Source organism: Electrona antarctica (genome assembly GCF_951216825.1).
Source record: "Electrona antarctica genome assembly, contig: SUPER_24_unloc_1, whole genome shotgun sequence".
NCBI classification, from domain to species: Eukaryota; Metazoa; Chordata; class Actinopteri; order Myctophiformes; family Myctophidae; genus Electrona; species Electrona antarctica.
The window spans coordinates 732562-749559 of NW_027638775.1; the positions used below are offsets into that span (position 1 = coordinate 732562).

Genomic DNA, 16998 nt, shown 5'->3' on the forward strand with positions numbered 1-16998 from the left:
ACTCGCTTTCGATCTGATTGATCACACAATTCTTCTAAAAAAATTAAATCATTATGGCTTCAGTCAGAATTCTATCAATTGGATGAAATCCTATCTGTATGGCAGAAAGCAGTCTGTATATGTCAACGGCTCATTTTCCTCACCTCGTTCTACTTCCTGTGGAATTCCACAGGGGAGTTGTCTTGGTCCTCTATTATATATTATATACACAAATGATCTTCCATTAGTACTAACCAACTCAAATGATCTTCCATTAGTATTAACCAACTCAAATGATCTTCCATTAGTACTAACCAACTCAAATGATCTTCCATTAGTACTAACCAACTCAAATGATCTTCCATTAGTACTAACCAACTCAAATGCACACATGTTCGCTGATGACACAACCATCACTGCAGTAGCTGAATCACAAACTCAGTTGCAAGAGCACCTGGCAAATGATTTTAAACACGTTGTTAAATGGGTTGAGAATAACAAATTAGTGCTGAACACTGATACAACTAAGAATATGGTCATATGCACCAACAGAAAAAGAAATATGTTGGGTCCATGGAACTTATCTTATGGAGGGGTACAGATAAATGAGGTCACAGAAGTCAAACTACTAGGAATTAAAATACAAAATAATTTATCATGGACAGCTAATACCACAGATATCTCTAAAAAGGTAATGCAAATGGCAGGAATGGTTGGGCGAATTGCAGGGCTTCGACGTTGAGGCTAATATCCCGTAGTCTGATTTATAGTCATGTAAACTATTGCTGTGCAGTATGGGGCAACGCAGCTCAGACCGATATGAGAAGACTGCAGATCACACTAAACAAAGCAGCTAGAATGGTCTTAAGATGTGGGTATGAAACAGACTGATTGATTGATTGATTGAAATATTTATTAACAGTTTGCAGAATTACAGTACATTTCAAGCACAAACTCAATACAAAGGCTGTTAACTGTGAGTGGACGACCCAATTAAGCATTACACTTGTTTCCAATAGGGTCCACCATGTTCAATTCATCAAAAACATTTAGAGACGTACAAATAGACACTTCTATATAGACAAAGAACAGAACAGGAATTCATCATAATGGAGGTAAAAAGGGAAAAGAAACATATACAGTGAGGGGAAAAAAGGGGTGGGCGGTGGGGGGATTCACGTTCAGCTCCATTCATTTGTTTGTGTTGGGTCCCCAAGTCGGCTCCGTGGCCGTACCTTGAGTTGGCTGTGTGGCCGTGACCGTCTCTTGTGCAGACACGGGTGAACTGCATAACAGAATGGGATGGCCCACAGGACTTGAATGCATAATAAAACAGTCTCTTGCATTGATTTCTAAAATAAAAACATATAATAAACCAGTAAACATAAAGTATAAATTAACATTAGTTCGCGAGAAACATCAGGTCAACACAAGATCAAGACACAAAGATATTTATGTTCTACCAAAAATAAAAACTAGTATGGGAAGCCGATCTTTTATTTTTATGGCAGTTAAATTATGGAACTCATCATTATAGCTGGGATTGCTTTCATTGATTCACTATTATGTTGTGATTTCTGTTTAGCTTTGTTTTTTTAGTTCTAGTTTCTGTGTTGGTATGCGGTCAGGTTTTCAGCTGGCTCAGGGAAGAGGATGACCCTGCCATGCATAGTCCACTATAGATAGGTGAATGATCTGTATCTGTCTGTGGGCAGGCATATTCTGTGCCTGTGTGTGTGTGTGTGCGTGAGTGTGTGCGGTTGTATGAGTTGAGGATTAGGTATCTGAAATGTATTTTTGAAATGCAATGTACTATTTTGTAATGTAATATAATGTATTCTGTAATGTATTTATTTATTTCTGGACTCTTGGAAGATTAGCCGAAAGGCTAAAAGAGATCCAAATAAAAATCAAATCAAATCAACCAAGCATATGTACATAAAAAAATCACACCCGTGTGAACTGAGTGGTGCAACTCCGTGTGGGGGTCCCCGGAACTTCCAGACCCAGAGGAACGTGCCCAGGTTGCCAGCCCGGTTCCGGTGAGCTGCCCCGCGTCCGAAACGGTCGAGAAATAGGTTAGGACATAGTCTCAGGTTAGGACATAGGGACATTGCTGTTCCTTGGAGTGGTTGCACCACTCAAAAAAATTACACCCATGTGAAGTGAAAGGCACTCTAATCACTGTACATCATCATGCTTAAAAATAGACACTATGCCTATTTGCTCAGACACTATGACGTAACATTATCCATTCATTGTCAATGGGAATTTAATGTTTGTGTAGGACAAAAATAGGCACACTCAGATGTAGATATAGGATGTATTGTTCACAGTAGTTATGGGGTAAATACAACACATCTTTGATAACATTTCTGTAATGATAAAAAGCACACATAGAGGACCTGTAGTGTTGAAACCTTTATTAAACCAAGAAAACAAACACATATCAATATCAATATTTCCATCAACCTAACCCAGGTATAAAAGGGTTTCTTTAAAGGGACACTTCACCCTTTTTGCAAAAAATAATAATATGTTAATGACGTTTAGAAGATTTAGAACACTTTCCTGGGGGTCTTTGTGTGTAATATGTGGTTTTATATATTTTAGATTTTAGCAGTGAGCCCAGTGTCTCTGATGTCATCGACACCGGGCTCGCTTTCTTCCTGGACTACATTTCCTATAATGCTTTGGTGCACTGCTCCTCCTTGTGGATAGGTGGAGGGCTGTCTTACTGAGACAACATGTAGTCCAGGAAGTAAGTGAGCCCAGTGTCGATGGCCTCACTGGGCACTGGGCTCACTGATAAAATCTAAAATATCTAAACCCACATATTACACACATAAAGACCCCCAGGAAAGTGTTCTAAATCTTCTAAACGTCATTAACATATATTTCTGTGTCCCTTTAAATTCCGAAAAAAAACACCTCAATAAAGACACTAATCTCTGTAGACTATAAACAATCAAAGTAATAAAAAAACTAACTCAACCGTCTCTGGAATCGACCATATTATGTACTTTGATAATGTAACAATGTAAAGAACACACATGTCAACACACAGTGAACAGCTACACAAACCCAGCAGCTTGTCAGCACTTTACTGCACCATAATTTACTGCATATCAATGAACATAATAATTATTGCATAAATATTAATGAATATGACTTGTTAAAATCCTGACCAATGTGGACACACACACACTGATGCTCATATTGTACTACCAGTACCAGTAACCTATGAGCTGGAGGGAATAATGCAAGAGAAAATAAACATGACATTCCACAATGTTGAATAGAAAATAAGATCCATACACAAGATAAAACAAAAATACATCACAAGAAACTATTAACGTGTGTTTTTGCCAGATTATGTAATTCCTCTGCTTTTGAATCATTGTCATCCTAGATTAGACTGCCTGATCATATGTGACTAAATTTGACTGAGGGACTGCCATTGGATTTTTTTGAATTTTCGTTTTTTCATGTCATATTAAAGCAGGGAATCATATCAAATTGACATATTGGTTGTTCAGTTTGACCCACCAGTTTTGGAGATATGGCTTATAGAGTAATGTCTTGCAGAAAACAATAAGTTGTGAAAACAGGCTTGAAAGGTTCACTTCTGTGGTCTCTAACATTACACTTAGCTACATGTTTAAGCATTTATTTCATATTTACATGTCGATTTCAGCTCTGACACTTATTTCAGACATGCTCTATTATGTGAAGAGTCTGCCTGTGCCATTAACTCATTTTTGGAGAAAAAAAAATAACTCCTCTGGTGAAAAGTTGGAATTTGCGCGATGGCAGTCTCTCAGTCAAATCTGGTCACATATGTCTTACACTAAAGGCTTTTGCCTGTATGAGTCCTCATGTGTACTTTTAGACTACCCTTCTCAGTAAAGCCTTTACCACATACTGTACAAGAGAAGGGCTTTTCACCCTTATGAGTCATCATGTGTGATTTTAGATGACCGCTCCCAGTAAAGCCTGTACCACATACTGTACAAGAGAAGGGCTTTTCACCCGTATGAGTCATCATGTGTGATTTTAGATGACCCGTCCGAGTAAAGCCTGTACCACATACTGTACAAGTATAGGGTTTTTCACCCGTATGAGTCATCATGTGTGTTTTTAGATCACCTGTATGAGTAAAGCCTTTACCACAAACTGTACAAGTATAGGGTTTTTCACCCGTATGAGTCATCATGTGTGTTTTTAGACCACATGTCTGAGTAAAGCCTTTACCACAAACTGTACAAGTATAGGGTTTTTCACCCGTATGAGTCATCATGTGTTTTTTTAGACCACATGTCTGAGTAAAGCCTTTACCACAAACTGTACAAGTATAGGGTTTTACGCCTGTATGAGTCATCATGTGTACTTTTAGACTACTCGTCTCAGTATAACCTTTACCACAAACCGTACAAGTATAGGGTTTTTCACCCGTATGAGTCCTCATGTGTACTTTTAGACTACCTGTCATAGTAAAGCCTTTACCACATACTGTACAAGAGAAGGGCTTTTCACATGTATGCGTCATCATGTGTGTTTTTAGATCACATGCCTGAGTAAAGACTTTACCACATACTGTACAAGAGAAGGGCTTTTCACCTGTATGCGTCCTCATGTGTGTTTTTAGATGACTCGTCTGACTAAAGCCTTTACCACATACTGTACAAGGAAATGGCTTTTCGCCTGTATGAGTCCTCATGTGTAATTTTAGATGACCCGTCTTAGTAAAGCCTTTACCACATACTGTACAAGAGAAGGGCTTTTCACCTGTATGAGTCCTCATGTGTACTTTTAGACTACTCGTCTCAGTAAAGCCTTTACCACATACTGTACAAGTATAGGGTTTTTCGCCCGTATGAGTCCTCATGTGTACTTTTAGATTACCCGTCACAGTAAAGCCTTTACCACATACTGTACACGAAAATGTTTTTTCGCCTGTATGAATCATCATGTGTCTTTTTAGATGTGCCTTTAGATTAAACATTTTTCCACACTCTGTACAGCTAAAAGGTTTCTTCCCTGTGTGAATTATTGTGTGTCTATTTAGGACACCCTTCTGATTAAACATTTTTCCACACTCTGTACAACTAAAAGGTTTCTTCCCTGTGTGACTCCTCGTGGAGTCAGGTTGTTTTGATGATTTCAGGTCCTGGGGCTGTCCTCCCACATTTTGTGTGTTTTGTGATTTCAGTGTGTTTAAAGCTGACTGATCTGTCCTAGTCTCCTCAAACTCATCACTGTCTTCAGTGTCAGATTCAGAACAGTGTGAAGAGAGGAGCTGCTCATCACTAGTTGGTTGTGATGTTCCACAGTCCTCTACATCAGCTTGTGTTTTCATGTGTTCAGTTGAGGTTCCGGCTACAGGCTCTGTCTCTCTGTTTTCATCATCATCATCTTCACTTTTCACTGCTAGTAATGTCAATGTTGACCCACCAGCCTCTTCTGGTCTTTGAAGTAGCTCCTCCTGTTCTTCTTTAATGTGTGGAGGTTGTGGTTCCTCCTGGGCCAGACTGGAGCTCCTCCCCTCTTCAGGTGGAGCCTCCTCTTTACACACAGGGAGGTGCAGAAAGTCTAGGAAAAAATAATACAAAGAGACTCTATAAAAGGTTTGAATCTTGTAGTGCAGAGTAGTGGCTGTAAGAGGTATCAACAGATTGAAAAATTTAACATTGAAATGTGACGGTGAACTGACTGTGCTGTAAATAGTGTGGCCATTGTTTGTTTACATTGCAGCACTCTCATAGAAGATGTGAGACGAGCTGAATGAGAGGTAGTCATTATCATAGATATATATGAGAAAGGCTAGATGAACGTCCCCGCTGCTGGCCAATAGAGAGTGACGTTATAGAAGGGGTAGATGACTCGCCCCCGCTGCTGGCCAATGGAGAGTGACGTTATAGAAAGGCTAGATGACTCGCCCCCGCTGCTGGCCAATGGAGAGTGACGTCGCCGCATGTCGGCCATCTTGCTAAAGGTAGCTCGCCCACTCACAGCATTGTGTCTGTGTAGCATGTACTTTTTTGAGTGGTGCAAACCACTCCAACAACCAGCTTTGTCTGTACCCGTGTACCTGTACCCGTGTACCTGTACGTGGGACCCAAAGGAATGAGCATGGTCATTGACATTACGTCAGACCACAGCTGATCAGGCTATATAAGACCTTGCACCACTCAGTTCACACGGGTGTGATTTTTTAATAACCATAACTTGCTCAATTTTCAACTTATTTTCAAACAGTTTGGTTTGTTATAAACGTCAGATGATACTGCATACTTATAATGGACTTTCATATAAAAAGGATTTAAGCAGATAAGCATCCTGAATCAACCTGGCTCCCCTCCAAACCTTCAAAACCGGCCTCAAAACACACCTCTTCAACAAAAAAACATGGATGCACCTGGGACGTATCCTCAGTGATGTATCCCAAGGTCATCAGGGTTTCGGGCAGTGTTGTTTTTGTCGGCTATTTAATTTAGTCTCAGTCTTAGTCCAGTTTCAATCACCGTTGTTAGTTTTTATATTATTTAGTCGAACTCATCCTTTTTTTGTTTAGTCTAGTTTTAGTCGACTAAAAGTCGAGCATTTTAGTCTTTATCTTAGTACATTAAACCGTGAATTTATTAGTCTAGTTTTAGTCAACAAAAACTCTTGGTCTTAGTCTAGTTTTAGTCTGACAATTTAGTCTAGTTTTAGTCTGACAATTTAGTCCAGTTTTAGTCGGACAACTATTTTAGCCCTTTACTTTTTTGTCAGCAGATATGTTTCCATCTAATCTAAAAAATATTTCACAGCATTTTCTCTTATCCTTTAGATGAAAAACACAAGTGTAAGGAATACATCCAGAAATGGAACATGTTTTGATTGAATTTGCATATTTATTTGAAACCGTAACGAGTCAGACACATTGATGCTTGCATTAAAATAATCACACCCGTGTGAACTGAGTGATGCAACTCTGTGTGGGGGTCCCCAGCGGGTCCCTCTACTGTACTGTACTGTACTGTCACACCCAAACTCATCATATAAACAGTTAATATGTGTTTGTGTTAGGCTGCGCAACAGTGCACTTGGTTGTGAAAACAAACCAAATGCTATTTTCGTGCTCTGACACAGGGACACATCCAGCCAGCTGAGCCAGGGACACACATAGCTCCGTAAACGAGTTGCCCCACTCAAAAATAAAAAAATCAATTCGACCAACTCAATTCAACAAACTGACCCCAGTGCAGTACAACAAGACAACTCCTATAGAACTGTAAGGTCCACAAGTTTAACCAACTGACCCCAGTGCAGTACAACAAGACCACTCCTATAGAACCTTAATTTAATGTCCACTTGTTTAACCAACTGACCCCAGTGCAGCCTAACATTACTAAACTCCTGGTTAGAACACACACACACACACACACACACACACACGCGCGCGCACACAGGCACACGTGTGTCGCGTTCATGCATGCACGCACGCACACACACCGCATTCATGTGTGTTGCTACATGCTAAGCTAACGATACTATTATTTCTACTAGGCTGCACGCACGCACGCACACACGCGCCACGTTCATGTGTGTTGCTAGTACTCACGGGACGGAGATCAGATAGAGGGGGCTCTCTATGACGAGACGTTGCTGGACCCTATTTCTTCACAATTCCTGGGGTTTATACCATCTCCAGTTCCCTGTGCTTTGCTGTCCAATAAGCCTTATTATATTCCTTTATTGTCGCTTGTCGAACGTAAGCTTGATAACGTTGGTTCATGTTGCAAACACTTAATTCAACCATGACTCGGTGACAGACAGCCCAACCTGCGTTCCGTAGTTTAGTAACTTTTGTAGCTGTTCTGACTGAGCACAGCATGCAGTCCATTCAACTCTAGTGTGTGTGTGTGTGCGTGGCTGGCTGGCTGCGTGCTGCTGCTGCCTGTTTGTAAACAGAGCGAGCGCCGAGCACATGCATGATGCGCCCACAGGAAGAAAAGTATACGATAAATCAAATATATTTCGTCTAGTCTTCAGACTATCACCAGACTATTCCTGAAATTGCATAATGATTTAGTCCAATTAGTGTTTATACACGTGGGTTTTTGTCTCGTTTAGTCTAGTTTTCGTGCGGTGAAAAATGGGCGTTGACGAACATATTTCGTTTTAGATTTCGTTGACGAGAACAACACTGGTTTCGGGTCTCCCAACATCATACCCCTCACTCAGGTGACCCAGCCGGGGTGATCAAGTCCCGACTTACATCCCAGTAGCTACCCTCGATCAGTCCCATTAGGGAAAAACCAGGGCCACACAATCCGTTCCTCCTGAACTACTCTGCCAGGACTGGGAGGTACCATTCTGGCACGTGGAAGGACTAGGCTCTGTGGGTTGACTCCTGTCCGGGCCCCTCCTACGTCTCACCAGGTCCACTCCTGCTCTCACCAGGTCAGGCCCTGTGCGTTGCACCAGACTCCCAGCACCAGGCACTTTATTCAGGAATGGTGGATTCTCGAGCCGCAACGGTTCCGCAGGCTCCACCTTGCCCTTGGTGGTGCCGCAGGCTCCGCTTGAGGCTTGAATGGCCCTCCTAAAGGCCTCACCGTGGGTTTGTTGGGCTTCTTCCTCACGGAAGACACAGGCTGGGGCGCCAACCCATACTGCTCCCGGGTGCCGTCTACTTTCCGGCTGCCACCCGTCTCTCCGGTGGTCACCAGACTATTCCTGGTTGTCACGTAGTCTATTCCTATGAGTCACTATAAATAGAATAACTAAAACAAAATACATACATACATGGATGCACCTGGGACGTATCCTCAGTGATGTATCCCAAGGTCATCAGGGTTTCGGGTCTCCCAACATCATACCCCTCACTCAGGTGACCCAGCCGGGGTGATCAAGTCCCGACTTACGTCCCAGTAGCTACCCTCGATCAGTCCCATTAGGGAAAAACCAGGGCCACACAATCCGTTCCTCCTGAACTACTCTGCCGGGACTGGGAGGTACCATTCTGGCGTGTGGAAGGACTAGGCTCTGTCGGTTGACTCCTGTCCGGGCCCCTCCTACGTCTCACCAGGTCCACTCCTGCTCTCACCAGGTCAGGCCCTGTGCGTGCGTTGCGTTCCGCAGGCTCCACCTTGCCCTTGGTGGTGCAAATTGCTTTACCCAGCTAACCCTTTTCACTGTTTTTAATGTTTTTAGCTCTTGGTGTTTATTTCTTTTTCCTAATAAAGTTGTTTTTATTTTTGTTGTCATCTTTGTTTACTCAGAAAAGCGCTATATAAGTTTGAGATATTATTATTATGTCTATGGTCATTATTATTTATTCCATCTAGCCTTTATGTCTATGGTCATTATTATTTAGAAAGTAAAAGTAGTAGTAAAAGTTAATAGTAAGCCTTGCCGAGCCATGAGGCCCATGGGCAGGAGCCTATCTCCTGTTTCTGTAGCGTGAGGCAGCTTGATGTACAAGTACACCCCCTAGACATGACGCTAGTATATCGCAGGGACTTACCCCAAATCCAACCCTTGATGCTGAGTGCCAAGCAGGGAGGCACTGGGTCCCATTTATATAGTCTTTGGTATGACCCGGCCGGGGATAGTTAATAGTATACTGAAGTAGAATTAACTCCATCTCATGATGCTGATTTTTACAATGAAATGAAAAGTCTTCTCTCTGCTTGTGATAAATATAATGAGACAATATTTTTGGGGGACTACAATGTGAACTGGGCCGATAAAAAGGGCAAATTAAAACTGAAATCTGTAATGGAGAAATATAAATATAAACAGTTGATAGATAAACCCACCCGCATAACTAGAAAGAGTGAAACTCTTATCGATCTGATTTTCACAAATAGGCCAGAGAGAGCAATAAAAACATATAATCTTATAACTGGACTCTCAGATCATAATATGACCCTGATTGTAAGAAAACTAACAGGAAAACGTCTGGTCCACCATTGTAAAATGGAAAGTCGCACCCCAACGACAGGAATTCCCAGGGCAAATGTAGTTAACTTTGAACAGGATTTAATGGAAACCAACTGGGAAGGGGTAACCAGAGAGCCAGATTTAAACAATAGTGTAAATCATTTCACCTCAATCTTGGGCAATTTAATAAATAAATACACTAAAACGTGGAGAAGCAGGCCAAAGAAATATTCTCTCCCTTGGTTCAATAAAGAAATCCTCCAGCTTACTAAAAAGCGAGATCTGGCCCATAAAAAGTCCCTAAAAACAAAAAATAATACTGACCACCTTCTCTTCACAGGCTTGAGGAACAAAGTGCTGTCTGAGCTAAGGAAGGCCAGGAGTAACTACTTCCACAAGCTTATTGAAGAGGCTAATGGCAACAGCTCTAAACTATGGCAGCATATCAACCGAGTAACAGACTCAAGTAGGCACAAGCACGCTAAAATAAATAGTCTGAAAGTAAACAATAGCCTTGTTGACAGTAATATTGCTATGGCAAATGCTTTCAACAATTTCTTCATTGAGTCTGTAGAGGAATTGTCCAGTAATTTTAGACCCACTGAGTCACCCTTTGAGGAGACTGACAATGCCCATTCAGATGATTTCCGAATCAAAGAGGTATCCAGTGATGCAGTAAAAAAATGCATCGCAAATATGAGTAGCTCTATGTCAAAGGATATCCACAGTTTATATGCTGAACTAATAAAAAAAAATCTGACCTGCTTGATAGAGCCTATCACCTACTTAGTTAATCTATCAATAAAAACAAATAGGTTCCCAGAGAGCTGGAAAACGGCAATAATTGCCCCGATCCATAAGTCAGGAGAGAAGGACTTGGCTAGCAATTATAGACCTATTGCCATTCTTCCTGTTGTCTCTAAAATATTAGAAAAGATTGTTGCTATGCAACTAACTGAATGTTTAGAGTCTAAACAACTACTGCACCCACAGCAGTTTGGATTTAGACCTAAACATTCCACAGAGACAGCTAACTGCTACTTACTAGACAGGTTCAAGGGTCTACTGGTGAGGGGACATGTTGTGGGGACAGTGTTCTTGGACCTAAAAAAGGCCTTTGACACTGTCAATCATGGAGTCTTGTTGTCTAAGTTAAAACACTTTAAAATATCAGCAGAAGCTTTACAGTGGTTTAAGTCATATCTGGGAGGGAGACAGCAGTGTGTCAGGGTCAATGGGGAGAAATCAACGCTGCTCCCTAACAACATGGGAGTGCCCCAAGGGTCGGTACTTGGACCGCTGCTGTTCACCATGTACATTAATGATCTTCCAAATACCTGTCCAGGCGTTAGCTGCCAGATGTACGCTGATGACACTGTCATCTATACATCTGCTAAAACAGCCAGCATGGCAGCTGCGCCAATGTGTATCTCAATGTGTATCTCCATCCGCAGCAGGCCTGCTGCGGATACCTTTGAGGTACGCATCAAAAATGAAACTCTTGCTGAAATGAGTGAAGTGAAATACTTAGGAATAATCTTGGATAAAAACTTAAAATTTGAAAAACAGGTAAAGCATATATGCAAGAAGGTTAAACCAAATCTAAATTGTTTTCGTCATATCAGAAGGGACTTATCAGCTAAAACTGCACAACTGTACATGCATGCTATGATTTTCTCACACCTAGCATACAGCGTTACAACATGGTCACAATCCTCTAAAACTGTCTTACAACCAATAACATCAATATACAAACAGGCTATAAAAATCATGGATCAAAAACCGATGAGATGGCACCTTTGTGGTATCCTAAAAAAACACAACCTTTTTACGTTTGACAATTTTGTGTTTTTTTCTACTACCAAATTGGTTTTTAAATGTTTACATGGTTCACCTTTGTTCTCTGGACTGGTTGATAGACTTCCGACCACTGGTAGAGCAACCACACGAGCCTCAACAAGTGGTAACTGTATTGTTCCTAGGTGTAACAACTCATTCGGACAGTCTGCCTTCTCAGTAAAGGGAGCAAACTTATGGAACTCTTTGCCTACGGCTCTAAAACTAGAGTCTGATGGTAACGTGTTCTACAGAGGACTCAAACTATGGTTGAAATCAAATCAACTGTGTTCACATGTATAGCTTCTGACTGGTTATTAGAATGATTATGTTTACTTTTGTATTAGAGATTATGTAATGGATTTTGTAATTGTGCTGTAAATATTATTAGAATGTATAATCTTTTGTACTTGATTGGGTGTTTTTTAAACTATAGTGTCCCTGTAGTTTTTTAGAAAAGTCTCCTGTGGACAAGTGGTGAAAATTAGCACATGTGCTAACACACTGTAAATGATGCATCTACTAATTGTACAACTGTGCAATGAGCAATGTGATTGTTATGTCCATATCAAATAAATAAACATAAACATAAACATAACTGCAAAGCTTCAGTGAACGCATTAATACATTTACAACCAAACTATCGTCCCATTCAGAATACATTTAGATCAATGCATCGATGTAGTCACATTGTTAATGCTTAAGTCGATAACCGATTCATATTGGTTCATATATTTACACCTTCAGTACCGACCCACTGTCACCAATAAAATAAATAGACATCTTTACACCCTCAGTACCGACCCACTTTCACCAATAAAATAAATAAAGACATCTTTACACCCTCAGTACCGACCCACTTTCACCAATAAAATAAATAAAGACAGATTGCTTTAAACTTACTGGGATCCATGTGGTCTTCAGGTTCCTGTTTAAGGTAGTCTTCAGGTTCCTGTTTAAGGTGGTCTTCATGTTCCTGTTTAAGGTGGTCTTCAGGTTCCTGTTTAAGGTGGTATTCAGGTTCCTGTTTAAGGTGGTCTTCAGGTTCCTGTTTAAGGTGGTCTTCAGGTTCCTGTTCAAGGTGGTCTTCAGGTTCCTGTTCAAGGTGGTCTTCAGGTTCCTGTTCAAGGTGGTCTTCAGGTTCCTGTTCAAGGTGGTCTTCAGGTTCATGTTCATGGTGGTCTTCAGGTTCCTGTTCATGGTGGTCTTCAGGTTCCTGTTTAAGGTGGTCTTCAGGTTCCTGTTCAAGGTGGTCTTCAGGTTCCTGTTTAATAGAACCAGTCGTGGCTGGAGAACTGATCTTCACCTGCAGACTGGACTCCACACACTGCTCTAAAATGAAGGAATACAATAAATACTTTAAAAATGGAGTGCCACAATATTTGTATTTTTCCAGTTTTTCACGTGTCTATGAGGTGACAGTACTTCATTAGACCCCCTGGTGTGTTTCGTATGTGCAATGGTGTATTCCCTTTGTATTTAGGGTGTCTTCCTGGAGGCTGGAACCCTTGACAGTCAATGAAATAAACACTGATGTGTGTCGTAAGTGTGACGTATAATTAGCGCACGCACCCACGCACTTCCCCCTATATTTTTGAGTGGTGCAAACCACTCCAACAACTGGCTTTGTACCCGTGTACCCGTGTTTGTTCGTAGCAAAAAAACGAGCATGGTTGCTATGGTAGTTGCACCACTCAGTTCACACGGGTGTGATTTTTTTTAATACGACAACCTCTGTGGGCAGAGCTGCCACATATACAAGTGTGCATTTTGAACACAGCGGTGGCAGGGTGCTCTGAGTCTGTACCAAACTGTGTGACAGCTGTCAGTCATTTGATTCTGACACATTACCAGCTGACAGCAGGCGTGAGCAATGGCTAAATTAAGCAATATTACACGAGAGGGTGTTCTTTATCGTCATTAATGCACGCCTGCGGTGCCGTAGGAACTCGCCAGAAAGTAGCAGGTCATAACATGTCGCTTGTTAGATTAGAATCGATAAAGTGATATTTGATTTTATAATACCTGCGAGAGTGTCACAGCTCATCTCCCAGTCTAGTAAGGTCAATGATGACACATCAGCCTCCTCCTCCTGTTCTTCTTTAATGTGTGGAGGTTGTGGTTCCTCCTGGACCAGACTGGATGTCCTCTGATGTTGTGGAGGTTGTGGTTCCTCCTGGACCAGACTGGATCTCCACTTCTCATATTCAGATGAAACCTCTTTACACACAGACAGAAGGAGGAGAGAATAGGTTAGCATCAGCTCAACAACTCAAATGCTTTTTTATCATGTCAGGATGACATTGTTTAAAAAACACAAGTAGAGGCTCCTGGAATAGGCAAGCCTGTGTCTGTGTGTCCGCACTTGTTTTGTTTTTTTTCTTCATCTGAACAACAACTATTCTCTATGAGGCAATGAGGGCCTTTCTCTGCCCCACCCCTCCCATTTGTTTATATTGTGTTTAGGATCAAAGATGGCCGCAGCACCAGGAGGGGGTGGGGCGGAGGTGAGGGGGTGGGGTCGACATATGCCCTTACTGGGCTGCGTTCACACATTCAAGACACCAGTCTTGTGTCTGCGTTTAATGGCTGCTCCAATGCATTTCCAATGGAAGCCCATATGGTTTGACCAAACATTTTGTTTGATGGGGAGGGGGGCAGAACACATCCATCAAAGCTGTGTTCAGACACAAGGCAAGTGTCTTGAATGCAGCCCAGTAAGGGCATATGTTGACCCCGCCCACTCACCTCCGCCCCACCCCCTCCTGGTGCTGTGGCCATCTTGGAAACTAAACACATGGGAGAAGGGTGGGGCCGATAAAGGCCCTTATTCTATGGGCAATATCGGTAGAAGGCGCTGCAGTGTGTAGTTTGGTGTGTGTGTATGTGTGTGTAACTGCAGTGTGTAGTTTGGTGTGTGTGTGTGTGTGTGTGTGTAGTTTAGTGTTGTGTCTAACACATACCTGCAGTGTGTAGATCGATGTCCATATCAAAATCAATGTCCAGCAGTTTGTTTTGTTTCTCCAGCAGAATCTCTAGTGTCTCCATCTCTCTCTGGAAGAGGCTGCACATCCACACCGCGGCCACACGGAGGCGCTCCAATACAAACACTCTGACATGACCATCAAGCTTCACACAACAAAAATCAGGACCACGCTGCTGTTTGTCCAAAACACACAATATGTCCTCTCCCACCACTGACGTCATGTGTTCATGTATCTTCAGCCGTACAGACTCCATTTGACTCGTTTTACCTCCTTGGATGAGACATTTACACCAAATAGACTACTCTTCGAAACTACCGCTGTTTCCTTGGCTTCAACGCCGACAAATTGAACTCGATGCTGGGCTGAATGAGTGAGGATACACCTCTGGAGTGCCAAGAGATGATTTCGGGTCGTCACGTTTCAGTGACACCGAAGAACCGACTTAATGTAATATAAACATAGGCTATATAATGTGTAAATGTTTCTGTTCCTACTGTAATATAGAATGTGTGTTAAATATACTTATAACTTATAGCCAATAGTGTGTAAGAGACTATCTTCCAAACTACCGCTGTTTCCTTGGCTTCAACGCCGACAAATGGAACTCGAAGCTGGGCTGAATGAAGGAGGAAACACCGCTGGAGTCCCGAGACCGAGATGGCTTCAGTTGTTAAGACTCGGCCGTACCTTGAGCTAGCTCTCCTGGCGTGGCTGCTCCAGAGAGTTGGAGTTCGGGGGTCGATTCCAGCTCAGGGTGATAAACGTTACGTTGTTAAATATACTTAGAACTTATAGAATGTGGAAAATGTCTCTTTTTTCTAGATGAGGATCAACAAAGAGCTTCTCTCCGATTCCGCCATTACGCTGAAAAGTGAAAACACACAACACGCATCGACTTCCGGTTCAACCGACGAACCGGAAGTCGATGTGTGACACTGTCACACCGAGCATGCGCCGCTGCCTCTATGCTGCCACCTGGTGGAGGAGGTGTGTAACTGTTACTGAATACATGATTGTAAGGATGAATGAATGGACTGCTTTCCACTAGCTTCAGGAATAACATGAATGTTAAACAATGTTACTGAATACATGGATGGTGATTGATGATTGACATTCTTTATTTATAGGAATACTAAACCCTTATCTCGTTTAAAGAGCACACCACCAATAAGCCATGAAACAACAGGTAACAGAGTATGTGGAATGCGACATCGTGAAAACATAACCTTCTTCCCACTCTGCATGGAAGTGATATGTTTTAGGCTTCTTTGCCGCACGCATCTTGATATATGATTGATATCCTTTTAATTTGTTTAATTGTTAACAACACAACAGACCATGCAGACTTGATCTTGATATATGATTGATATCCTTTGAATTTGTTTAATTGTTAACAACAATGTTCTTTTGTGTATGTTCTTTTTCTCCTTTTTCCATGGCAGCTAGTGGCAGGCGGTCTACCTGCGCAGCGCTTGCGATCGACGTAATGGGCATCCCTGATCTACCACATCTGGAGGCATGATCATTGAGAGCCCCACCCTCCTCCATGAAGGGATTTCTCAGGTCCTCAAAAGGCATCCACCAGTGCCAGCACATCTGTCTAAAAAATAATTATGCAGCCTCTGAATGTTTAATAATGCACATCAGAAAATTACCTTGTAGCCAGCTGGCCTTTTTGCGTATTGTTCATGACGGCTCCATTCTTCTGACTTATAGAGGGTATGCGCGTGACATCATCATCATACCCGGAAGTTATGCAGGAATGCCTACTGAGTGGCAAAACGCTACTTTCTGGCCTTGACAGCCCATACATCCAAACAGAAAAGTCCTATTTGATTCCATTAAATGACTTTAAACAACATTAAATTCACTTTGTCACTCACTTTGCCACTCGATTTGCCACTCGATCTGCCATTCACTTTATGCATGCGCATACCCTCTATAGGTGGCCTCAATTTCCTGCGTGCCAACTCATTATAAAGAGAAGATTCCAAAGCCAGTACACCATCTCTATTTCTTTCAGATTCAGAATGTCGCTTGGCTTTGAGGACACAGCCAAAATTGCCGTCTGTAATTCGTCCTTTGCGGTGATTATGCCAGTCTTGGTTGTCCGCTTCATGGCCAGCAGTCATAGTGTTATGGATGACGTAACATCAAACTAACCGTTACGTCATTCTCCCTTCTTTATAAGGCTGATTCCAGCCAAAATCACCTTATCGGACAATAAACTTGCGAAGGGAACCTAAATTCTAAATCTAACCTA

The 16998-nt window shown here is 41.9% G+C and overlaps 1 protein-coding gene across 1 annotated transcript; it reads right to left on the reverse strand.

Moving 5' to 3' along the window:
- Positions 1-2568: 2568 nt before the first annotated feature.
- LOC306917691 (uncharacterized protein) lies at positions 2569-15493 on the reverse strand. Its single transcript, XM_079530600.1, has 4 exons — positions 14712-15493; positions 13774-13968; positions 12652-13080; positions 2569-5571 (listed from the first exon to the last, which is right to left on the reverse strand). Exons 3-4 carry the CDS (start codon positions 12946-12948, stop codon positions 5419-5421), a joined length of 450 nt encoding a protein of 149 aa, XP_079386726.1. The 5' UTR covers positions 12949-13080; positions 13774-13968; positions 14712-15493; the 3' UTR covers positions 2569-5418.
- Between the last annotated feature and the right edge of the window lie 1505 nt (positions 15494-16998).

What these genes read in the sequence shown, in the direction of transcription:
- LOC306917691 (XM_079530600.1), bottom strand. Translation starts at nt 12,948, where the DNA reads ATGAACAGGAACCTGAAGACCACCATGAACATGAACCTGAAGACCACC. An exon ending in TGAAGACCACATGGATCCCA is followed by an intron (nt 5,572 to 12,651) that starts GTAAGTTTAAAG and finishes ATTTTTTCCTAG; the next exon opens with ACTTTCTGCACCTCCCTGTG.